The sequence below is a fragment of the Scyliorhinus canicula genome, chromosome 1, assembly GCF_902713615.1.
Source record: "Scyliorhinus canicula chromosome 1, sScyCan1.1, whole genome shotgun sequence".
Lineage (NCBI taxonomy): Eukaryota > Metazoa > Chordata > Chondrichthyes > Carcharhiniformes > Scyliorhinidae > Scyliorhinus > Scyliorhinus canicula.
Genome location: NC_052146.1, coordinates 264,428,918 through 264,455,242, shown reverse-complemented (window position 1 = coordinate 264,455,242; position 26,325 = coordinate 264,428,918). Strand labels below are relative to the sequence as shown.

Sequence of the window (26,325 nt, the reverse complement as noted above, 5' to 3'; positions counted from 1 at the left end):
ACCCATTGCTCCCCGGACCTGGAATACCAGACCGTAAAGTGCCGCCCGTACAACCTTCCACGTGAGCTCACTTCAGCCATTATCACAGCAGTCTACATCCTACCCCAGGAAGAAGTGTACAGTTATAAATAACAATGAAAAAGAGCATCCAGAGGCCTTGTTCATCATGGCCGGGGACTTCAACAAGGCCAACCTCAAGAGTGTACTGCAAAAATTCCACCAACACATCTCATGTCCCACCAGGGGCGCCAACACTCTCGGCCACTGCTACACAAAAATCAAGGGTGCCTACCGATCCATCCCTGACAGTACTTTTGAAAATTGGACCATAAGATGGTGCTCCTTCTCCCGGCATACAAACAGAAACTTAAGGGAGAATCCGGTTCAGAACGTCATGCAATGCTGGTCCGAGGGAACAGAAGAGCTTCTAAGTGACTGCTTGGAGTCAGTGGACTGGTCCTTATTTAAGAACTCAGTGACCAACCTAAACAAGTATGCCACCCAAGTCACAGGCTTCATCAGCAAATGTGTATCATAGGATTTACAGTGCAGAAGGAGGCCATTTGGCCCATCGAGTCTGCACCGGCTCTTGGAAAGAGCACCCTACCCAAGGTTAACATCTCCACCCTATCCCCATAACCCAGTAACCCCGCCCAACACTAAGGGCAATTTTGGACACTAAGGGCAATTTATCATGTCCAATCCACCTAACTTGCACATCTTTGGACTGTGGGAGGAAACCGGAGCACCCGGAGGAAACCCACGCACACACGTGGAGGATGTGCAGACTGCGCACAGACAGTGACCCAAGCCGGAATCGAACCTGGGACCCTGGAGCTGTGAAGCGATTGTGCTATCCACAACACTACCGTGCTGCCATGTAGATGATTGCATGCCAAAGAAAGTACTATGTACATTCCACAACCAGAAACCATGGCTTAATCGGGAGACTGACTCCTTACTGAAGGCCAGGTCGGAGGCGTTCAAGTCAGGTGACCCTAACCTATACAAGAAATCCAGGTACGACCTCCACAAAGTCATCAGGGGTGCCAAGAAACAATATCAGACCAAGCTAGAGTCACAGGCTAGAGTTACGTAATCTTGTCTGTTGTGACAAGGCGTAAACAACATAGCGGGCTACGAAACGAAGCCGAGCAGAATCTCCGGCACCCCTCCCCGATGAACTCAATGCATTCTATGCTCAGTTCAAGCAGGAAACCATCAAACCGCTGTCGGCTGTCCCAGCGGCCCCGGACACACCCATACCCACCGTCACAGCTTCCGAAGTCAGATCGGCCTTCTTGAAAGTGAACCCTTGGAAGGCGACGTGTCCAGATGTGGTCCCTGGTCGTGCACTCAGGTCCGGCATGGACCAGCTGGCAGATGTGTTTGCGGACATCTTCATCCTCTCCCTACTCCGTCAAGACCCACCTGCTTCAAGACCACCATAATACCGGTGCTAAAGAAGAACCAGACAACGTGGGCAGCACGGTAGCATGGTGGTTAGCATAAATGCTTCACAGCTCCAGGGTCCCAGGTTCGATTCCCAGCTGGGTCACTGTCTGTGCGGAGTCTGCACGTCCTCCCCGTGTGTGCGTGGGTTTCCTCCGGGTGCTCCGGTTTCCTCCCACAGTCCAAAGATGTGCGGGTTAGGTGGATTGGCCATGCTAAATTGCCCGTAGTGTCCTAAAAAAGGTACGGTTAAGGGGGGGGGGTTGTTGGGTTGCGGGTATGGGGTGGATACGTGGGTTTGAGTGGGGTGATCATGGCTCGGCACAACATCGAGGGCCGAAGGGCCTGTTCTGTGCTGTACTGTTCTATGTTCCTCAATGACAATTCTCCGGTGGCCTTGACATCGATCATAGTGAAGTGCTTCGAGAGATTGGTCGTGAGGCACATCAACTCCATACTCCCAGAATGCCTAGATCCACTGCAATTCACATACCGCCACAACCGGTCCACAGCAGACGCCATCTCCCTGGGCCAACACTCATCCCAGGGGAATCTCAACAACAAGGACTCCTACATCAGACTCCTTTTTATTACTATAGTTTCAACATCATAATCCTTGCCAAGCTCATATCAAAGTTCCAAAATCTAGGCTTGGCTCCTCACTCTGCAACTGGATTCTCGACTTTCTGACCCATAGACCACAATCAATAAGAATAAACAACACCTCCTCCACAATAGTCCTCAATACCAGCACCCCGCAAGGCTGCGTGCTTGGCTCCCCACTATAATCCCTATACACATACGACTGCGTGGCAAAACATGGCTCCAACTCCATCTACAAATTTGCTGACGTGTCGACCGTAGTGGATCGGATCTCGAACAACAATGAGTCAGAATACAGGAGGGAGATAGAGAACCTAGTGGAGTGATGTAACGACAACAATCTCTCCCTCAATGTCAGCATAGCTAAAGAGCTGGTCATTGACTTCAGGAAGTAAAGTATTGTACTACAGCCCTGTCCGCATCGATGGGGCCGAGGTGAGATGGTTGACCGCTTCAAATTCCTAGGTGTGCACATCACCAACACTCTGTTCTGGTCCACCCACTTCGATGCTATGAGCAAGAAAGCACAACAGCGCCTATAATTGCTCAGGAAACTAAGGAAATTCGTCATATTCACATTGACTCTTATCAACTTTTACAGGTGCACCACAGAAAGCATCCTATCCGGCTGCATCACAGCCTGGTATGGCAACTGCTCGGTCCAAGACCATAAGAAACTATAGAGAGTCGTGAACACAGCCCAGTCCATCACAGAAAACCCGCTCCCATCCACTGACTGTCTACATCTCCCGCTGACCTGGGAAAGCGGGCATCATAATCGAAGACCCCTCCAGCCTGGCTTACTCACTCTCCAACTTCTTCTATCGAGCCTGAGATTCAAAAGTCTGAGAACACGCACTAACAGATTCAGAAACAGCTTCTTCCCCACTGTTACCAGAATCCTAAACGACCCTCTTATGGACTGATCTGATCTCTTCACACATCTTCTCTACCGAGAAGTACTACAATCCTGTATGTTTTACCCGATGCCTGTGTCTATGTATTTAGATTGTGTATTTTATGTGTACCCTATTGCGTTTTCTTTTCATGTACGGAATGATCGGTCTGAGCTGCATGCAGAACAATGCACATGGCAATAAACAAATCCAATTCAATCCAATCTTCTCATCACCAAAATGTTTCCCTGAGACTTCACACAAAGAGAGACCACATTTACTTTTATCAACGGTGCTTTCCTTAAATACCAAGTTTGCTTGTTTAACTATATAGTTTTTTGATTAAAAATGTTTTACAAAAAGGTAAAACATTTAACTAGATGGTTTTACTTGATTGCAAAATTTTCCACTCTATCAAAACCTCCCAAATAAGGCAGGTGGCAGAAATCTATGGAAGGGAATTCTCGAGAAAGAGAGTAATTAATTTGTAATATCTTGCACAGCAGACAATGCCCAGAACAATGAGCAACTGCAACAATACTGTACCACCTTTAACATGGTAAAACATACTACGGCAGTTCACAAGGGTGTAATGAAAAGAAAGGCAGAACAGTTGATTGTAATGGAAAATGTTTCTGTTTGTTAGACAAGACATTTATACATTTTAAATTAATAAATTGAGACACAGTAATGGTGGGCAGGGTTGGGGGTGCAATCCCTGGACCAAATCGACAGTCCCATATAATCATAATGTCTTATGCTATCAATCACTCCCTATCCACCTGCAGCCATGGAATCTACTGGGAGGAATGAACAACAGATTAAAAACCTAGACCAATTTTGGTGGGGGATGGTAGTAAATCTTGAAATATTTATCTCGTACATGTTATGGGCCAGGGTTTAGAGAGCCCCAAAGTGTATCATGGAGTTCACCTGACCCACAACGTTTAATAGATTGTGGTATGGGGTGCACACGGCCAACTCTGCAGGTGTGGTACAGCAGAAATGGAAAAGTATTTTTTAAAGCAAAACAATGTTTATTCTATGAACTCAAGTTAACCTTTTTAAAAGTGAACATCTTAGCAACCATTAATTCAAATACAACGCCCAAAGAATACAACACTAAGTAATCCTTAATAACTTCCCAAACAACATCCAGAAGACAAAGGAAACACCTTTTAACAGAAGCACATTAAGCTTACATTCACTACTGAGAATATTTATAATTCTAAATTCACCAAATGATCAAGAGATAGTCTTTTGATAGCAGAGAGAACAGCAGTACACCTGCTTGGTCTGGCTTCAGCTCCAATACTGAAAACAAAACTAAAACACACCCTGCAGTCTAAAATGAAAGTAAAAAGCTGACAGGCAGCCCAGCTCCACCCACTCTGACATCACTGCAGTAGTAAACACCCATTTCTTAAAAGGTACTCGCACTACAGATATTTATATACACACCCATTTATAAACACCCATTTCTTAAAGGTACTCTCACATGACATACAGATCTAAGCAATTGAAGCTAGTCCAAAAGATTATACAGATCAGATTTATATTGTAGGCAACACATTTTGTTTAGAAAATAAATGTTGCTCTAGCCAGAAACAGATCCAGCTTTCAAGGGAATGCTGCAAATCAATGTTCACTGAACAAATATTCCAATCTGTTGCATAGTTCCGACATGTGGGGGAAACCTGCCCAACATGCAATGTACTTCTGCTATAGAATTGATGTGGTCTGATCATCATTTTATAAACTTTGATCAAATCACCATGTACAAACTGTTCTAAGGCATATAGACCCAGCACTTCTGTAGAATGTACAGTGCAGAAAGAGGCCATTCGGCCCATCGAGTGTGCACCGGCCCTTGGAAAGAGCACCCCACTTGAGCCCACACCTCGACCCCATCCCCATAACCCAGTAATCCCATCCAACCCTTTTGGACACCAAGGGCAATTTAGCATGGTCAATCCATCTAAGCTGTACATCTTTGGACCGTGGGAAGAAACTGGAGCACCCGGAGGATATTTGATCCAATGTCACACAACAGACTTGTTTGAAAAGGTAGAGCTCACAGAATAGATACAATGTCACACAACAGATTTAATAATAATAATCTTTATTGTCAAAAGTAGGCTTACATTAACACTGCAATGAATTTACTGTGAAAAGCCCCTAGTCGCCACATTCCGGCGCCTGGTCGGGTACACAGAGGGAGAATTCAGAATGTCCAAATCACCCAACAGCACATCTTTCAGGACTTGTGGGAGGGAACCGGAACACCCGGAGGAAACTCACGCAGACACGGGGAGAAGCGCAGACTCCACACAGACAGTGACCCAAGTCGGGAACTGAATCTGGGACCCTGGAGCTGTGAAGCGACATTGCTAATCACTATGCTACCATCCACCGGGCAACACAGTAGCACAAGCGGATAGCACTGTAGCTTCACAGAACCAGGGCCCCAGGTTCGATTCCCCACTGGTCACTGTCTGCACGGAGTCTGCACGTTCTCCCAGTATCTGCGTGGGTTTCCTCTGGGTGCTCCGGCTTCCTCCCACAGTTCAAAGACGTGCAGGTTAGGTGGATTGGCCATGATAAATTGCCCTTAGTTACCAAAAAGGTTAGATGGGGTTATTGGGATCTGGGGATAGGGTGGAAGTGTGGGCTTAGGTGTGTCGGTGCAAACTCGATGGGCCGAATGGCCTCCTTCTGCACTGTATGTTCTATGCCGCCCTGAACCTATGTAACTAGGGGCACTTTAACCACGGAATTAAATTTCTGGCCCCACTACTTTTCAAACCCGAAGGAGTTCATGCCAGAGTGTCAGCTACCTTTTTTTTTACATTTACTCATTGACCTGCTGTCTATTTCCTGCATTGTGTTTCAATTTGAGATTCTCTAGCATTTGCAGTTGTATTTTCCCATTTGTACCAAAAATACTTTTTTAGCTAACAGTTCACACCTCTTATTCTTGAAATTATTTTATTGTGTTTTGTAGAATCTGATCTGGTGAATAAACCTCAGCTCCCTAGTAACTTTTCTATCCCTCGAGTACAAACTACACAATGACATACTTTCATCTTCTCAGATCTTCTCCTCTTTAAACATTCTTACATGAAGGTTAAAGCGGAATATTCTGAACAACAGGCCACCCAACATAACCTCTATAACAAGACAACTCCATCTTGAGGAGTGCTGCCTTTCCAATAATGTAAATAATAAATTGTTCTTGCATTTAGCTCAAATATGAAATTAAAATGATAGCATTTCAGGCCCCATAATGCAAAATTCACCTTCAGGTACTTTGGTCCATATCATCTTTAACGTGCAAGGGTAAAGAAAATCAAAAATAGTTATATCCTGAAATCAAGACAGCCTCTTGGATTCAAATTCTGCCTGTCTGAATTCTTCCTCACTAATACACAAAGAACATTGCTCAGGTCTCCTCCAAATACATCTATGCTGGGATATAGTAATCTAATATCGTCATAAAATTGCACCTTTCAAGCTTTGTGGTTTAAAATAATTAATCAGTAGATATCCTTCATTCTCAGTCTTCCTTTTAAATGTATATGGACGGTCATAATTGCCCATTTTTAAGCTTGTATACTGCTTTACAGTTCTGCTAAGTTTTTCTTTGCAGTCTTCCTGACTTAGTTTTAAATTCTTTTTAACAAAGGCTCAACCACAGATGCGTAGAAATTCCAATGAGCACATAAAAGGCTTCACCAAATGTAGCAAGATATAACATCTTGCATATCCTGTATGTTTTATTTTTGGAAACTGAAAATATCTTTCAAACAGATGATTCATGGAGTTTACGGATTTATGGCTAGAGGTGACAATGATCAACAAATCCATCAACACCCTAATGAAATATTTGAAAGGTCCTTGGGCATATAAACTTTTCGTAATCCAGTAATACTGTGAACCTTTGAGTAACATGAGTTTAAGGGTGTACAAATTATAAATTAGCTCAATTCATCAGCTTTATATTTGTTAGTAAAATAAAATTCCACCAATTTTTATATAAAAAGTTTAAAACGGAGTAAGTTACCTCAAAAAAGCAGGTCTTATAAAGCTACATTTTGATTTTGTGGGAAAAATGGAGGGTTTCACTAAACGCATGACTAATTCAATTAAACAATGAATTCATCCACAAAATTATGACAATGAAAAATTTTGGAATTGTTTAAGGGATGTTTTTTTTTTAAATCCCACCGTCTTTGAAATTCAAATTGTAATTTTCCAATCCTTGATAACGCTTACCTGGGACTAAATAGTTAAATAGAGGCAGCAGGGTTCACCTTATAAGATAAAATACAAATACCTTCCTTACACAAGGTCGAAATTGCTGTCTACTTTGTCAATTTAAACTTTTGCTGCTATCAAATGTTATGCTTTGTTAACCAAATTACTATTTTAATACCAAGGCTTTTCTCATTACATTAGCAGCTGAATGTTTTGTTCGATAATAATCTTTGCCCCAACTGCCGTGTGTGGATAAAAATTGTTGTTATTTTTGTACACCATTACAGTAAGCTGGGTTTCATTCCACTTCTACACTTGGAAACAATAGCAAATAAGTGGAATAAGTAAGCGTCACTGGTTGTCTATGCTATTTGTTCTTAATTGCAACATGCACTTTAATGGATTGCCATTACGGCGGGATTCAACCAAGGTCAGAGGGTCCACATGCAATGCATACTTGTTAGTGCTAATAATTTGACGGAACCTATCACAGACAAATTTACTTAAGGAACCTACATGCAGCTTTCTCGATTACAAAAAGGCTATACTAATCAACCCCTTCATCAAATTTCATCTTGTTTTGAGAGGAGAAAATTATCTTTCTGTTCCCTTTCACCCTCAACCCACAAGATACAATCATGACACTCAGCTGAAAATGGTTTCAATCCATGAAATAAAACATATCCTTACCACAATTGCTGGAGACAGAGTTTAGCTGCGCAGCCATTGAATCAGCTTTTTTTTTAAAAAGTAGTATCTGATTTCAAAGAAAAATATCCAATGAAAGGTCTGGTCGTTATAACAGCTGCATATGCTTATTCAAGCCCACTTCACTGTATAGCAATTATAAAGTAGTCTCCCTGCAACGTTTAACAAGAAACTAAACAAGATGAATTGTAGAGAAAAGGAACAAAGGTTAAAATGAATGAGTGAAAAATATGCTAACAGAGGTGTGGCAGTTGGAACCTGACTGGGCTACGTCACGTAATTAGGACTTTGGCAAACAAAGTTTCCTGTATTCAAAACTACAGATAGACTTAACCTTTGTGTGAGCATGAACCAATCAGGTTGATTTATACTACAGGCCACTGTTGGCAAGAGGTGGTGGCAGTACCACATGTACGGTAAATGATTATATCAGAAATCATACTGCACAGTGGCAGCAGTCTAACAAACACAATGTGCTGCAACCATCTGCACGAGGTTAGGAGCTAGCTCCTTAAACTCAAGCAAAATTTGAGATTAGAAAATTAAATTGGTCACTTGAAACAATTTAACTAAAAGTTAGAGAAATGTGTATGCTTAAAATGAGTAGCATAGCTTATATTTGAGAGATAACATTTCATTCATAATTTCGAGCAAAGTTTGATAAATAAACTACAGTAACTAGCAAACTAAAATGTTAATTTATATGATGTAATAATCGAAAGCTAACCCAAAGTAAATACAGCAGTTCCATTTCTTATGGAAACATATTTTGTTCCTTTCCCCCCCCGTTGTCACCTCTTTCCCTCTACTTCCTAAAAGCAACTATCCATAGAAACACTACTACTGCTGTGAGGACTGTACTGCTCACAGAAATGTCAGTAATAAATACACAGAACGTGAGGGGGGGATAGGGGGACCGGTGAGAGTGTTTGTGCAGAGTTTAAAGGCTGATGTGGTGATGCTGCAGCAGACCCATCTGAGTGTGAAGGATCATGAAGCTTAGGAAGGGGTGGGTGAGTCAGGTATTTCATTTGGGGTTTGATAGTAGGGCTCGGGGGTGGCGATCTTGGTGGGCAAGAGGGTGAGGTTTCAGATGGAGAAGATGGTGGCGGACTGGGGGGCAGTTACGTAGTTACATGATAGTGACGGGCGAGTTGGAGGAGGTTGGTGGTGCTGATAAGCGTATATGGTGTCAATTGGGACGAAGCTGGGATCGTGATGAGGGTGTTAGGTGCCATCCGGAGCCGATAGTGGCCGGGGAGTAATTGGAACATAGTGCTGAACGGACAAATCCCAGCCACACTCGCTAATACAGCCAGGGTGGAGAATAGATGTGGGGTTATTGACGGATCAAAGCTTCTGTGACAAGTTGAGGAGTACGTGGGGTTTAATTGCATGGGCGAAGTCTCACGGTTGGTGGTCTGGGAGGCTCTGAAGGTCGTGGTGAAGGGGAGATGATCTCTTGTTGAAGGCTAAGGTGGATAGGGAGGAGAGGGAGGATTGGCAAAAACTGATAGAAACGATTTTGGAGGGAGATGTGTGGGGCATCCGGACCCAAGGTTCCTAGCAAAGAGGAAGGAGTTGTAGGCGAGGTTTGACCTATTGACCATGGGGAAAGCGATGCGTCAGTTGAGAAAGGCGAGGGGGCTGTTTACGAGTACGGGTAGAAGGCAGGGCGTATGATAGCAAGTCAGTTCCATAGGGAGGCCGTAGCGAGGGAGATAGTCCGGGTGCGGACAGATCGAGGGACTTGGTGATGGCTCCGGAACAAATTAATACGGTGTTTACGGAATTCTATAGGGGCTTGTATAAGTTGGAGCCGGCGGAGGAGGAGGAGCTGCGGGAAGTTCTGGGTGGGCTGGAGTGTCCGAATTTGGGAGAGGTCAAGAGGGCAGGGCTGGAGGAGCCGGTGGTGATGGAGGAGGTGAAGGTGGCGATTGGGAGGATGCAGGCAGGGCCCAATGGGTTCGCGGTGAAAGCATATAAAGGATTTAAGGATAGGCTGGGCCGTTGATGGTGGGAATGTATAAGGATGTGATGCATAGGGGTGTCTTGTCCCAAACGATGGGGCAGGTCTCCATCTGATTATTGCTCAAGAACGATAAGGATCCAGTGGAGTGTGCGATGTACAGGCCCATATCTCTGCTCAATGTACACGTCAAGATATTGGCAACGATGTTGAAGGTAAGGTTGGGTGGGTGTCTTCCAAAGGTGATTGGGGAGGATTCGACCGGGATCATAAAAGGGCAGATTATTGTCCTTGAATATGAGGAGAATGTTGAACATGGTGTTCTCTCCGGCAGAGCGAAGGGAGATGGAGATGGTGGTGACACTGGATGCGGAGAAGGTTTTTGATTGGGTGGAGTGGAGATATTTCATGGCAATATTGAGGATATTTGGGATTGGGCCGTGGTTTGTGAGGTGGGTGTAGCTGTTCAAAAGGAGCCAATGGCGGCCGTGCACAAATAGTATGAACTCAGGGTATTTCACATTGCACCAGGATACGAGGCAGGAATGCACCATGTCCTCTCCCCCCCCCCCCCCCCCCTCCCCCCTCCCCCCCCCTCCTTCTGTTTGCATTGGCTAGGGAGCCTTTGCCATTGCACTGAGGAGCTTGGGGTTGTGGAAGGGGATGGAACACAAGCAGATGACTTGTTGTATACTTCGGAGCCGAGCTCTTCGGTGGGGAACATAATAAGGATGCTTCAGGGATTTGGGACGTTTTCAGGTTAAAAATTGAATTTAGGGAAAATTGAGTACTTTATGGTCTCCCCTCCGGGAATGGGAGCGGAAGGCTGCCATTTCATCTGGCAACACATTTTAGGTATCTGAGGGTGCAAGTGGCCCGGGATTGGGCAGGGCTTTGGGATTTTAACTTCACTAGCTTGGTGGCGAGGGTGAAGGCAGGTTTGCTGAGGTGGGACAATCTCCCTCTGTCATTGGCGGGCCGGGTGCGGGTGCAGGCAGAGAAGACGAATGTTTTTCCGCGATTTTAGTTCTTGTTTCAATGCCCGATGGTCTTTTTGCCCACCCAAGGCTTATTTTAGGGGGGTGGATCGGTCAATCTCTTCATTTATTTGGGAGGGAATGGTGGCCATGATTAGGAAAGTGATATTGCAGAGGGGACAGCAGGAGGGGGGCTAGGCCTCCCAAATTTGATGTATTATTATTGGGCGGCAAATGCAGATAACATTTGGGGTTGGAGCAGGAAAGGGAACTCTATGGGTGATGTTGGAGGCGGGCTTTTGCAGGGGGTCGGGCTGCGGGCGCTGGCAACAGCACTGTTCCCGAATGCGCCAGTGAAGTACTCATGGGTCCGGTGGTGGCGGCGGCCACATTGAAGATCTGGAGGCAGTTTAGGCAGCATTTAAGATTCGAAGTCGGGGGGTTGCCGATTAGGGGGAATCATGGTTTCAAGCCAGGTAAGATGGACATACGGTTCCGGGGATGGGAAGAGAGAGGTTTAAGGAAATGAAGGATCTGTTTCTGGGAGGGCGATTAACAAGTTTGGAGGAGCTGGGCAAGAGGTTTGGGCTGGCGTGGGGCAAACATCACAGGTATATACAGGTACGGGATTTTGCAAGGAAGATCTTCCAGACCTTCCTGATAGCACCTGCTCCCCATTGCTGGAGGCAGTTCTGTCAGCAGGGGGGTTGTCTCAGCGATTTATGGGAGGATCTTGGAGGAGGATGGGGTGTTCCTGAAGGGGGTTAAGGTGAAGTGGAAGGAAGAGTTTGGAAGAGGGACTGTGGTGGGTAAATGCCTCGACTTTGAGCACGAGGCTGGAGCTGATACAGCTGAAGGTAGTGTACGGGGCACACCATACAAAGTCTAGGATGAGCCTGCTGTTCGAAGGAGTGGAGGGTGACTGTGAGCGATGTGGGAGGTGCCCTGCGAATCATGTACATATGCTTTGGTCCTGTCCGAAGTTGCAAATGTTTTGGAGGGCAGTGTTCAGCACCATCTGGTAGGTTTTACATGTGGACGTGGAGTCCCGTCTCCGAGAAACCCCATTCGGGGTGTCAGACCGACCGGTGCTGCAGGTGGGTGCGGTGGCAGATGTTTTAGCCCTCCCTTCAATGATTGCTCGCAGGCAGGTCTTGTGGGGTGGAGGTCAGTTTCTCCACCCTGTGCCTCGGTGTGGCGGGGGGCCCTGCTGGAGTTTCTGACCCTGGAAAAGGTGAAATTTGCTCTAAGGAGGGCGAGTGATGGGTTTTACAATTGATGGGATTTATTTATCATGCATTTTCGGGAGTTGGTAATCGTTGACTGTTGAGAGAGGGGGTTGGGAGGAGTTTGTGGGATTGTTGCAAATTGTAAAATTGTTGAAAATTTGTGGCTTAAAAATACTTCTTTTAAGTAATAGATACACACGGGTTCAGACCTTGCAGTCAGAATAATGGCCCCGTATCTAACCGGAGTCACGTTAGATAGCATTTCCAAGCACAAAATCACATGGGATTTGCAGCAAGCCAATGTCCCAATTTTGAAATTATTTGCAATTGAGAAATTAGAGGGAAGAGGAGAACGTTGGAAAAATTAAGTTTGGAGGCAACAAAAATAGGCTCTAAAAAGACAGACATATCCACAAAATGATATTAAAGTCAGCCTACTGTACTTTTGAACATAAAACACATAAATTTGAAATAAACTCAATATAGTGCTAATTCTTTCCAAGCACAATATCACATGGGATTTGCAGCAAGCCAATGTCCCAATTTTGAAATTATTTGCAATTGAGAAATTAGAGGGAAGAGGAGAACGTTGGAAAAATTAAGTTTGGAGGCAACAAAAATAGGCTCTAAAAAGACAGACATATCCACAAAATGATATTAAAGTCAGCCTACTGTACTTTTGAACATAAAACACATAAATTTGAAATAAACTCAATATAGTGTTAATTCTTTCCAAGCACAATATCACATGGGATTTGCAGCATGCTAATGTCCCATCAACAACACTAAGGATACATAATGAAACAGAAAAGACAGAAAAATATATGTTGGCATCTGGCAACTGTTCTGCAAAACTGCCTTCTTTATTAATAAGAGAACCACTGGCTTTGTGTTAACCTTAGCTGGCCATCATGAAGACTTATTGCGCAAAAGGTGTTCCATATTAGTAACTTACCAACTGCCAATGTTCTTAAACTCTTATTAAAATGCAACATACTGCTGCCCTATAGGTTTACACATGTTTCTACCAAAAGGATTCCCATACAGTAATTCCATTGTATAAACTATAATTCATAGTTTATTTTATAAATAAATAAATATAGTATTTGTATAATATGTAACGAGTCATAGGGAATCAGTGGACGTAATATACTTGGATTTTTAAAAAGGCATTCATTAAGGATACATACATATGGTTGTTGAACAACATAAGGCATCATAGGTGGTCAGCATAAAGAGGCCAAAAAAAGGTAGCAGAAATAAATGGATCATTTTCAGTTACAGCATGTTGAGTGGGATGCCACAGGATCAGTGCAGGGACCCAAGCTATTTACAAATATATACTATTGATTTGGAACGTGCTGAGTGGAATGTATCCAAGTTTGCTAATGATACAAAGGTAGGTAGAAAACTAAAGATGTGAAGATGATGCAGAAAGTCTGCAAAAGCGAGTTGGCAAGAATATGGCAGATGGATAATAATATCGAGAAGGAAATATGTGGCTATTCACTTTAGTACGTAAATTAGAAAAAAAAAAATTTTTTTTAAATGGTGATAAACTACTAACAGTTGATGTTCAGAGGAAACACAAAGTTAACATGCATGTGCAGCATTAGGAAGATAAATGGTATTTTGGTCTTTATACTCCAAGGGGGTCATACTCCAAGGGGTTCAGTACAAGAGTAAGGAAGTATTGCTGCAATTTTACAGGTGAAATCACACTGGGAGTACTTTGTTCAGTTTCTGTTGCCATATCTAAAAGGGGGACGGTGCAATGGACGCTCACTAGATTGATTCCTGAGATAAGATGGTTGTCCTATGGAAAGAGGTTGAATAGAATACTCTGCATTTTAGAAGAATGAGAAATTATAAAATTATGATCTGGTTTGACAAGGTAGATGCCAAGAGCAGTTTATCCTGGCTGGAGAACCTAGAACTAGAAGCATAGTTTCAGTATAAAGAGAAAGCCACTTCAAATGGAAATGAGAAGAAATTTGTTCACTCAAGGTTGCAAAATCATTGAAATTCTCTATCCCCCAATTTTGGATGCTCAGTGGTTGAGTGTAGTATAGAATCCCTACAGTGCAGAAGTCATCGATTTTGCACCAACCCTCCGAAGGCGCACGCCACCCAACACCCAGGTTTTTACGACAATCAACAACAACGTCATGGTCATCATTAGATTTTGATTCCAGATTGTTTGTTATTGTATTCAAATTTCACCATCTGCCATGGTAGTATCTGAACCGAGATCTGTGGATTATCAGTCCAGCAATAATTCCACTACACCACCACCTCCCCCTGTCAGTGAAGAGGACTTTACAGGGTCAACTGGGCTCAACCTTTGTTGAATCCAATGCCCCCAAATCAGTGCCAGGTTTACTAGGTCATTTCAGAGGTCAGTTAAAAGTCAATTAACCACACTGTTGGTGGTCTAGTGACCTATGGGTCAGGCTGGATAAACATGGTGTGAAGATGCCGGCTTGGACTGGGGTGAGCACAGTAAGAAGTCTTACAACACCATGTTAAAGTCCAACAGGTTTGTTTGGAATCACTAGCTAGCTTTCGGAGCATAGCTCCTTCATCAGGCAACTCACCTGATGAAGGAACTGCGCTCTGAAAGGTAGTGATTCCAAACAAACGTGTTGGACTTTAGCCTGGTGTGTAAGACTTCGCACTAGACTGGATAAAGACAGATTTCCTTCCCTAAAGGATATCAGCACACCAATTATTTTCTTTTTAAATAGGAATCTAGTGGTTTTGCAGCCAACATTACTGATGTTAGCTTTTCCCTTCAGATTTATTAAGCTAATTAACTGAAATTAAAGTCTCCGACTGCTGTTGTGTGTTTTGAACACAGACCCATGGACCATTAGTCCAGGTTGCTGGATTACCAGTCCAGTAATGTTTTAGAACTATGTGGATTTACAGGTGTTTATGGCCTCAACTTAGTTGTTGCTAGCAAGATAATGAGGAGACTTGAAGCCAGCTGTCATAACATATTTGTAGCAGATATTATCATAGTGCTCAATATGCAGTGCTGCAAGTTGACATGCAAGACAACATCATCATAGGATAGTGGCTGACCTTTCCAAATGTTAATCCAAATATCTTGCCACACAACATACAGTAAAAATTCTAAGCCTTGACTTCATAATATCTCACTGTTCATTAGATCTGATGAGGCTCCATTAGAGTTATTTAATTGTTCCTTCAATTTTTTTCTCAAAAGTTTCTGGACAGGAAAGCTAAAATTAATTGGTCCACATTAATGCAGCAAACAACTGCTTTGAATGTGCCAAGTATCATAAGGAAACTCTAGGTCTTTAGAGCTACTTTGTTCACACAAAGCTACAAACTCTCATAGATGGGCTGCGTAGGCACTTCCAAGCAGCATTCCCTTCCAGGCACATGAGCCAAAATTGATGAGAGACAGAATAAACAGAATTCTGTGCCAACACAATCCAACCAAGTGAACAATCACAAAGTACATGACGCAAAGACAACCTACAAAAGATATCTTGAGATTTTAGTATAAAAAGGGCACACCCATGCACTGTCTCTACAGCTAATTGAATATAGTGTTATGTGCCAGAAGGATATAAAAAAAGGATAAGACCGCAAGGAAATTGTTTTATACTTGCTGTTGGAATATGCATGCAAAAATACACGAGATCTTAAGTTCATAATATTATTTGTATTCCATGAAGTAAGTACATTTTATTTAAGTTTTGCACAGACCAAGAGAGCAGGAGAGATTTTACCCACGAACAGTGAAGCAAGAGGACTTAAAATGATGCTTTGGCAATGACAGGTGCCTGCAAGTTGTCTAAATTATTGCAATGAGACCAGAGGTCCAATTTTGGGCGAGTTGGGATTCCTGGTTACGGCACTGTTGGTTATGCATGCACAAACAAGCGATAACCTATTTCTACATTCGGGACTTTAGGCTGAGGAACTACAAAGAATGAAAGCTGGAAAGTGAAGGAAGATCAAAGGGTAGAATTCCAGATTACCCACCTTAACACTGGATGTGTATGCCAGAGTTTTTCCAGATGCCACAGTGAGAAATCAAAATAACCCCCATGAACATTTTATTCCCACATGCGTAACGTACTTCAGTCATAAGTGAAGTCAACCAAGTTGGGACAAAATGATTATTATTAATTGTGTTTAATTGCACACAGATGGTAGACAGTAACTGTGGTTTCTCTTCAGCCCATATAAAGAGATTGAGTCCTTACACTGCAGAAGGAGGCCATTCGACCCATTGGGTCTCCATCGGTCCTCTGAAGGAGCATAATCCCCCAACCCATCTCCATATCCCCACCGAGTTTCAATTTTGCATGGCCAATCCACCTAACCTGCACATCTTTCCACTGTGGGAGGAAACTAGAGCACCCGGAGGAAACCCAAGCAGACCGGAAGAAATGGCAGGCAGACAGTCATACTTAATGAACTGTGGTGTGGTTGAGTTAGGAGATATATGCTTGTACTGTTCAACTCTGTAAATAAGCGTAAGACTGAGTAAAGATTGGCTGCAGTCGTATCCTTCACCTACCGGCTTTCCAGAAAATAACAATGATAATGACCAAACAGTGAAGCTAATGGCCCAAGATGGCAACTCTTTGCAAGCTGTACGAGGAAGTAAATGCAATTGCAAATTCAAAAACAAATTGTAAAACTAACTTTGCTAAGCTGCACAGTAATTCAACATTAAACATTACTTTGTTACACTATCAAAAGTATTTGGCTACACTTAAGGTAATGCAAAAAACTTCAAATATATTTGTGCCTGAAACAACAGGTACTCAGTTTCTACAGAATCCCTGCTCAAGTATATACTCAATTCTCAACCTTACACGATATTGCAATCATTAAACCATTTAAACCCCGGCTTCATACTCGGTGACTCCGTCAAAAAGAAGTTAACACATTTTGCAGTTAGATTGCAATTGTGTTGATTGGCTTCAGGTAAAAATGAAGAAAATACTTTATACTGGGTGGAGCACAGACGCCAAATTAGGCATCTTACAAACTTTAGGCCTGTCCATTGTAGGAATCCTATCCAGCCTGTACATACACGAGACAAATGAACAAAATGCACTGAATCTCAAGTCTTTTCATACCAAATTCATACTACCATTTACAACCCCTCCCCCCCTACCACCACCCTCCTGCCATTTAAAAAAGGATTAACTGTTTCAAGAAGGAGACAGAATGGGAGGAAGAGAGAGAACAGAAGTGGGGAGAAGAGAGAACGGTTCAGACTGAGGTGCTGTAAAGAAAAGAGGCGGAGAGGATGTTATTTTGGCTTTACCTCTTCTTACTTGCTTTACATGTCACAGCACATTTCTGCTATCAATTTATTAGGAACAATGGTAACAGCCAATGGTCAATGGGAAGGAATTAAATACATAAATTATTTAGTGTCTCAAATTTGCCAGTCCAAACACCAGGGTTGTCCTAAAACAGGATAATTTTATGATATGCAATGCAACATTTTTAATTGAGCAAAATGTTTTTAAAATCTTACCTGGACAATTAGGGGCTGCAGTGGAACGGTGGCGCACCAGACTAGTTATCCGCTTTACTGCCTGCGCGTCAGTCTATTCCTATGCTCCAAGCGACCTTTGATCCCACCTGATCTGCTTGACCCAAACTGCCCATGGTTCAAATTACTCAACCCAAAATCCTGCAAGATTCGAAATCTTGCATTGCCTCGGTCCCAAGATTGGCTGGTTTTGAGACACTGTACCTATATTATTCAAGACTGAATACTGTACTACAATGGATTTTAAATTAATTTTGAATGTCTCAAAGGTTACTGCTTTTGTATAATTAAATCTTAATACTTTACATCATAACGGAATTTGATTAACAGTTACTAATCGAATAGAAATGAAAATCAAGCAGTTTCTATGGCAGGCAATAATTCACAGCATAGGTTTTCCACTCAGATGACATGTTGACAATCTCTCAAATAAATCTCAAGTCTAGTCCTTTCAATCTCAAGAGTACAGACATTTATTTTTGGGTGGGGGGGTATAAAAGGCTGAAAAATGTCTGAAGATATTACAATATATTGTAAAACTATCAACAAAATTGAGAATTAATGATCAGGAAATCCAAGATACCACGTTTTATCCAGATGCCACTCACATTGCCTTTCAGTCAACCAAAATCAAAAGAATAACTATTAATTACCTTTAGAGAGACAAGTACACACACACTTGCAACTAGAGACAATTCAGTTTGCCTTAAAAAGGTATGTGTATTTTGATTAATGAATGTACAAAAAAGAAGATCAAGAAGGTCATATCAACAGGTTGCTGGATATATATCATTTTCTAACATACGAATTGAAATGAACAAATGAAGGAAAAACACTTATCAAATGGTTCTAGAAACAACACGCAAGATCTACCTTAAAGTCCACAAGAAATTTAATACGGTGAAAGTTGCTGAAAAGTGATGACTGTTTTTATTTATAATAAATGCTATAATTATGCTTAGAAATTACATGCAATTAATTTGATTTTCTGCGATATCCTATTTGTTTTAAATACTTTAAATCAAATGAAATGCTTTGACAACTTTAAGCTTTTATTCTACTTAAATACGCAATGACAAAACAGACTACAGAAAGTAGCTTCAGCATCAAGTTCCACATCTACTTCAGTTAGTGAGATATAGCAACATGAAGTCAGTGAGATCAAACCATATTCAAAGTCTAATACACTTTTCTTTCATCGTCAGCAACAATTATTTATTTACGTATGGAAGATTGTATACAAGGTTTTGCTAAATCTGTCACATGGAATCCAGTTTTGAATTGATACACAGAACTAAATCTGCCAAGGCGTGACAGGAAAAGACACTGCTACTTCATCTAAAATTGTTTTTGGCCCACGGTTCTGTTTCTGCTGTGAATGCTATCTTTATTGTTGCTGGATAAGACATCGAATCAGTAAGTTGCCTGACTGCAATTTCAGAAAAAACAATGGCAATATCGTTTATTGAAATCGAAGACCACAAGTGAAGAGGAAATTAAGTCAGGAGCCTGGATTTATTCGGTACTAAAGCTTCAATGTTTCAAACCCTGACTATCTCACACAATGCATGTGAAAAGTCAGTATTGCCTTTATATAGCACTTTTCACAATCTCAGGACGCCCAAAAATACATTTTTTATTTGTTCATGGGACGTGGGCGTCGCAGGCTGTGTCAGCATTTATTGTCCATCCCTAATTGCCCTTGAGGGGGCAGTTAAGTTACCCACATTGCTGTGAGTCTGGAGTTACATGTAGGCCAGACCAGGTAAGGACAGCAGATTTCCTTCCATAAAGAGCATTAGTGAACCAGATGGGGTTTTACAACAATCGACAAAAGTTTTGTGGTCATCCAGATTTTTATCGAATTCAAATTTCACCATCTACAGAGGCGGGACTTGAACCTGGGTCCCAGAGCATTACTCTGGGTCTTTGGTTTGCTAGTCCAGTGACAATACCACTATGCCACCGCCTCGCCAATCAAATATTTTTGAAGTGCAGTCACCGTTGTTAAATAGGAAATACAAGAACAGGATTTCAGAAAAAGCTACTTTTTTTTTTTTAAGTTGTGCAAAATTGGTAACACACTTAGTATCAGCACATGAACACATCAGTCTAAAGATGTGCAGGTAAGGTAGATTGGCCATGCTAAATTTCCACTTAGTGTCCAAAAGGTTAGGTGGGGTTACTGGTTTATGGGGATAGGGTGGAGGTGTGGGTTTAAGTAGGGTGCTCTTTCCAAGGGCCGGTGCGGACTCGATGGGCCGAATGGCCTCCTTCTGCATTGTAAATTCTATGATGTGATCTTTGAACAAAGGAGCATAAGAAAAGAAGGATTCTTCCTCTGAAGTGTTACTGTACAAAGTAACTCAAAACTAAAATGATTATTCTTAACAAATATCATGCTCTTCAAATTTTTTCAAAGTCCCAAACTATTTATTTATTTCGGGAAAAAGTTCAACATTTTGGGTGAAGACAGTTTTCTCTCTCTGACCTGACAAAGATCATTTTTACAATTTTCACTTAGTATTGTGTAGTAATTGCAAGTCCTTTATCTTGCTACATTATAATAGCCCTACAAACCCGAGCCAAACCAATGGAAATTTGTAAGAAAGTGCATTTCAAATATGCACCGTATCACAATAAAAAGTGAGCATATTTTAAAAGAAAATGATTAATATATTTAATTTTTAACACAAATTGGAGATAAATCTCCACATGTAGACAAGAGAGGTTTTTAAATAAACAAATCCGTACATTACAGCCCATTATTAAGATTTCCCTAAAAGTAAAAGCTTTTCCCACCCTGCCACTGTTAGCGAAGGTAACGGGTGTGATCGAATGGAGGGGGGAGGGTGGCAGGGGTCGCATCAAGGGCCATCTAAAAATGACACCCTGATCTCTCGCTATACTGAGGAGTTCAGCGAACGGAGCTCCTCAGTGTAGAAAATGGGGCTCTGTTCAGCCATGAGCGCCGGGAAATATGCAGCTAAACATGCTCACTATGGGACTTTGTTCCCATTTAGTTGAATCGCGCCCAATATCTGGACCACTAGAAATTCTGAAAACCTGCCCTTAAAAACAGGAAACATCCTGATTGCACGATTATCCAAATGGTTATCAACAAGCCAGCATTTTGAATGGAATCCTTCATGAGCTTATTTCATGTTGATAATTATTTGGCACCTCACTTTGAGGCCTTGGTGTAGTCAAGCTCTACATTATCCATCGATAGTTCAAAACTTGCAATCTTTTCCATCCCCTCAGTAACCCAGCCAGCATAATCACAGTCTTTAATCAAAGCACATTTTTAGGTTGGCGGCATGGTGGTATAGTGCTGCCTCACAGCACTATGAATGTGCTTTGATTAAAGACTGTGATTATTGTTAGCGAGATATAGCAACATGAAGTCGGCCGGCCGTGGCAGGTCATCTTTCAGCGGCGGAACAGTGCACAGCACTCCACTGCCGTTCTAGCCCCCCCCCCCCCCCAGGAAGGGGTGAATGTCTGGGCCTGGAGGCCAGTTGACGCCGGCGTCAATGCTTGGCCGGGATTTCGGAGAATCCCGGCCAGGGTGGGGATTGGGCTTAAGGTAGGGTGCTCTTCCGGAGAGTCGGTGCAGGCTTGATGGGTCAAATGGTCTCCTTCTTCAGTGTAGGGATTCTATAATCATCACCTTTACAGTTGGATTTTTTTGACCTGTCAACTGCAAAGCAACTGAAATATTTGAGAACACAAAATCATTTGGTCCCTTACACAAATGTCATCTTAGAAATAACAATTTTTAGTTAAAGCTTAGGATATCTTATATCAGAGATCACATTATGAATCAAAGTATGCAGATCTTTGACAATACTGAAAGATCTTTTATCCATCCAAATTACTGATGCTAAATTATTTCCAAACGTCCATGAAATCTTCTATTTGGCTAAGTGACAGAAGGTAGGGGTTTCCTCATTGCTGTGGTATTTTTCATTAATTGAATGACACAACTCCTCAGATACTGTAGAAATACTGTATACTTTAACTCAACAGGTTATTGGGAACCTAGATTCTCAGCATCCACATGAAAATATCAGTAAGTGTAGATAAGCACGTTGTCTTCCAGTCTTGCATTATTAAAAAAGGCTAGGATCTGCACCACTACACTGGTTCATTTAAAAAAATATATATTATTTTATTCTCCTCCTTTTTCATATTTTCTCCCGAATTCACACCCAACAATAAACAATAATCAGTAACGAATGTAATGTCAATCCCCATATCAATAACAACGATCCCATCCTCCCACCAAACCCCCAAACATTAGCCCACATGTTAACATAAACAAATGACAAAGAGGAATCAGGAATCACCCATAGTCACCATGAACACATACAGTCCCCATCCCCACAATCCAATTCTCGAAAGTGCATAATGAATGCAGAACCCCTACATCCTTCCCCTCAGTTCAAAGGTGTGTTCTATATGCCATCTTCAGCTGTATCAGCCCCAATCTCGCATACGAGGTGGAGGCATTCACCCTCTGGAGCACTTCACACCAGTGCCCCTCCTCCATACCCTCTCCCAACTCTTCCTACCACTTTGTCTTGATACCTTCTAGCGGCACCCTCTCCTACTCCAAAATAACCCCGTAAACTGCCAATACTGCCCCTTTCTCCAGTCCCCTTGTCGTCAGCACATCCTCCAGCAATGTGGAAGCCGGCTCTACTGGAAAGCTCTATCTCCTTTCTGGCAAAGTCTCGAACATGCATGTATCTAAATATTTCCCTTGTTCCAGCCCATACTTCGCTCCCAGCTCCTTCAAACCCGCAAAACGACCAAGAAACAAATCTTTTAGTGTCCTAATTCTTTCTCCTTCCATCTCCGAAAATTTCCATCCCACTTCCCTGGCTCAAATCTATGGTTCCCCAGAATCAGCATTTCCCTTGACCTTGCCCCCAACCTGAAGTGTTGTCGAAACTGCCTCCAAATTCTCAACAAAGCTATTACTACCGGACTCCCCGAATATCTCCCCGGGGTCGTCGGGAGCGACGCTGTCGCTAGCGCCTTCAATCCCAACCCCCTACCCAAACTCTCCTCCATTCTGACCCATTGGGAGTCAACCCCTCTGACCCAGCTCCATACCTTCACCACATTCACCGCCCAGTAATAATACATCAGGTTCGGAAGACCCAAGCTTCCTGCCTGCAATTCCTCTTTGCAGTAGCATCTTTTTAATTCTGGTCACCTTCCCTCCCCATGTGAACGAGGTAATCATCCCTTCAATCTCTCTAAAAAATGCCTTTGGCAGGAAAAATCGGCAGGCATTGAAAAATAAACAGGAATCGCGGCAGCACATTCATTCTAACCGCCTGTACCCAACCAGCCAATGACAGAGAGAGACCATCCCACCTTGCCAGATCAGCTTTCACCCTCCCCACCAAACTAGAAATGTTGTACCTATGGAGCCCCCTCCAATCTCGAGCAACCTGCACCCCCAGGTATCTAAAGTGAGTCCCTGCCTTAGAGAATGGCAACCCCCCCCCCAATCCCTGCCCCCACCGCTGGCCGAGACACCACAAAATATTCACTCTACTCTAGATTTAATTGGTACCCTGAACACCTGTTCATTTTGACCCAAAACTAACATCAAACAAGCCATTTTATTCTGCACCATCCAGACAAGTATTACAAATTTAGGAAGCTGGGTCTAAGGGAGTGGGGGCAATGGGTGCAACACTTGTTCACTGGTTATAAAACGCCTCCTATCACAATTAATCTGCCAAAAGCTTGTGATGCAGATAATTCTACACAGTAATGTGATGCAGATAATTCTACACAATAATGTCTGACTAATTTGTAATGACTGCACAATAAGACAGCTTTTGCACCAGCAGTCACTCATCAACTGAAACTTGAATGCGCCTTTTAAATCAGGAATTGCCAATTATGCTTTTAGCAAACTGGTTTGGCTGCCTCAAGGCAACTGACGAAGACAATCGGGCAGCACGCAGTGGTTAGCATTGCTGCTTCACGGCGCTGAGGTCCCAGGTTCGATCCCGGCTCTGGGTCACTATCCGTGTGGAGTTTGCACATTCTCCCTGTGTTTGCGTGGGTTTCACCCCCACAACCCAAACATGTGCAGGGTACGTGGATTGGCCACCCTAAATTGCCCCTTAATTGGAAAAAATGAATTGGGCACTCTAAATTTATATTTAAAAAAACTAATGAAGACAATCCTTATCCCATGGGTCACTCACCTTGACGAGACTAGCACAAATGACTGGCATGGAGGCATACAGCAAAGCAAAAGTTCATTAATTCAACACTCAGATAACTAAGCACCATTGGCTACCACGCATCTCAGTTACATAAAAAACATACCAAACATTATCACACTTCTGCGTGTAGCTGCATCAAGCTGCTTATTGACGCTCAGCATGCAAACACCAAGGGCAGCACGGTAGCATTGTGGATAGCACAATCGCTTCACAGCTCCAGGGTCCCAGGTTCGATTCCGGCTTGGGTCACTGTCTGTGCGGAGTCTGCACATCCTCCCCGTGTGTGCGTGGGTTTCCTCCGGGTGCTCCGGTTTCCTCCCACAGTCCAAAGATGTGCAGGTTAGGTGGATTGGCCATGATAAGATAGAACAGTACAGCACAGAACAGGCCCTTCGGCCCTCGATGTTGTGCCGAGCAATGATCACCCTACTTAAACCCACATATCCACCCTATACCCGTAACCCAACAATCCCCCCATTAACCTTACACTACGGGCAATTTAGCATGGCCAATCCACCTAACCCGCACATCTTTGGACTGTGGGAGGAAACCGGAGCACCCGGAGGAAACCCACGCACACACGGGGAGGACGTGCAGACTCCACACAGACAGTGACCCAGCCGGGAATCGAACCTGGGACCCTGGAGCTGTGAAGCATTGATGCTAACCACTATGCTACCGTTGCCCTTAATTGCCCTTAATGTCCAAAATTGCCCTTAGTGTTGGGTGGGGTTACTGGGTTATGGGGATAGGGTGGAGGTGTTAACCTTGAGTAGGGTGCTCTTTCCAGGAGCCGGTTCACACTCGATGGGCCGAATGGCCTCCTTCTGCACTGTAAATTCTATGTAAATGTCAATGTGTGCTGAAATTCTACTGTCCCTGGTGTTGCAAAGGATGGGATCTGACCATGTTGCCACAACTTGACCATTCCGGTTCCATCTGTCCCTCATGGAGACGCTTGCACAGAAAAACATCTTTGACCACATGTCCATCAGGCAGTGGCCCGCATAGAACGCCCTAAAGGTCATACAAAGTGATGGTGGATCCTGTTGGATGGTTCTCTGAACATGCAATCAATTTGGCAGTGCACCTCATCATCAGAACTTTCAAACAAGCACCAAGAGGTTGCTTGGCTGATGGTGAGAAAGGCCCTCCCAGTCTAATTGGCCTTGTATTCCTAAAGTTCACTGCCTTCACACACTGCTATGGTGAGGAAGAGACCATTGTCCATCTCCTTCTGGAATGTGCCTTTGCAAAGAAGGCCTGGAAAGCGATCCAGTGGATTTTGCCAACATTCGTCCCAAGCGGCTGCTTGATATAGGATGCTGTGCTCTCAAAGGCGCACTCAAACACAACCATCAATTACTGGTGAAGGGCCATCAACTTGGTGAAAGGCACACTTTGGTCAGCGCAATCCTGTTGGTCTTCGAGTGCAAAGAGTTGTCCATGACTAAGTGTTTCAGACTGGCACATGCCAAGTCTGTGCCTGAGATACACTGAAGCTTAGGGGCAGCTGCTGCAAAGACTCATTTGGGAAAGGACATGGTCTAAGGCTCCCCGTCATAATATAGTGAGGGGCTGGAAACTATGTAAAATTGCTCCGCCTACATCTTTGTCATAGTATATTATAAAATCATGTCTAATTACAATTTTACTGAAACACCTCAGATGCCCACATACTTGAACTGTAATGCACTTCAGTAATATCCAATTTGAACTGTTATGGAATGTAATTCAAATGATTAGGGTCTTTTTGAGAAGAAACACAGTAAGCAAATTCTTTGCACATTGCAACAGTGCTTCCATGGCCACCAAGGCATCACTGCAGGAGTTCCTCAGTTTAGTGTCCTAGGCCCAGCCATCTTCAGCTGCTTCAATGACCTTCCCTCCATTTTAAAGTCAGAATTTAGATGGTTAGTGATGAGTACACAAAGTTCAGCACCATTCGCAACCCTTCAGAAGGACAAGGGCAGCAGATGCAAGAGAACACCACCACCTCAAGTTGCCTTCCAAGCCACAGCACCCTGACTCGGAACGATTTCTTTGGTTCCTCATTATCACTGGGTCGAATTCCAGGCACTTCCTTCCGAACAGCACTGTGGTTGCACATACACCACATGAACTTCAGCAGTTCAAGGTGGTGGCAGTCCAATTAGAGATGTGTAATAAATGCCTGCCCAGCAAGCGACACACACATCCCAAAAATTAATTTTTAAAACCTACTCAAGGACTAAAGGATGACACGATGGCACAGTGGTGAGCACGGATGCCTCACAGCGCCAGAGACCCAGGTTAAATTCCGACCTTGGGTGACTGTGTGGAATTCGCACATTCTTCCAGTGTTTGCGTAGGTTTCCGCTGGATGCTCCGGTTTACTGCCAAAGACCAAAGATGTGCAGGTTAGGTGAATTGGCCATGAT

The 26,325-nt window shown here is 43.2% G+C and overlaps 1 protein-coding gene across 3 annotated transcripts in view; it reads right to left on the bottom strand.

The window, feature by feature from the left end:
* LOC119973985 (echinoderm microtubule-associated protein-like 4) overlaps positions 1 to 26,325 on the bottom strand; it is a 403,736-nt gene that overhangs the window by 263,550 nt on the left and 113,861 nt on the right. Inside the window, exon 1 of one of the 3 annotated variants that reach the window (XM_038812730.1) lies at positions 7,899 to 8,150. The exons of the other annotated variants lie outside the window; for them this stretch is intronic. Within the exon in view, the coding sequence (XP_038668658.1) occupies positions 7,899 to 7,935 (37 nt within the window). The 5' untranslated portion in view covers positions 7,936 to 8,150. Of the gene's footprint in view, positions 1 to 7,898; positions 8,151 to 26,325 lie in introns of those variants that run through there. 3 annotated transcript variants of the gene reach the window in all.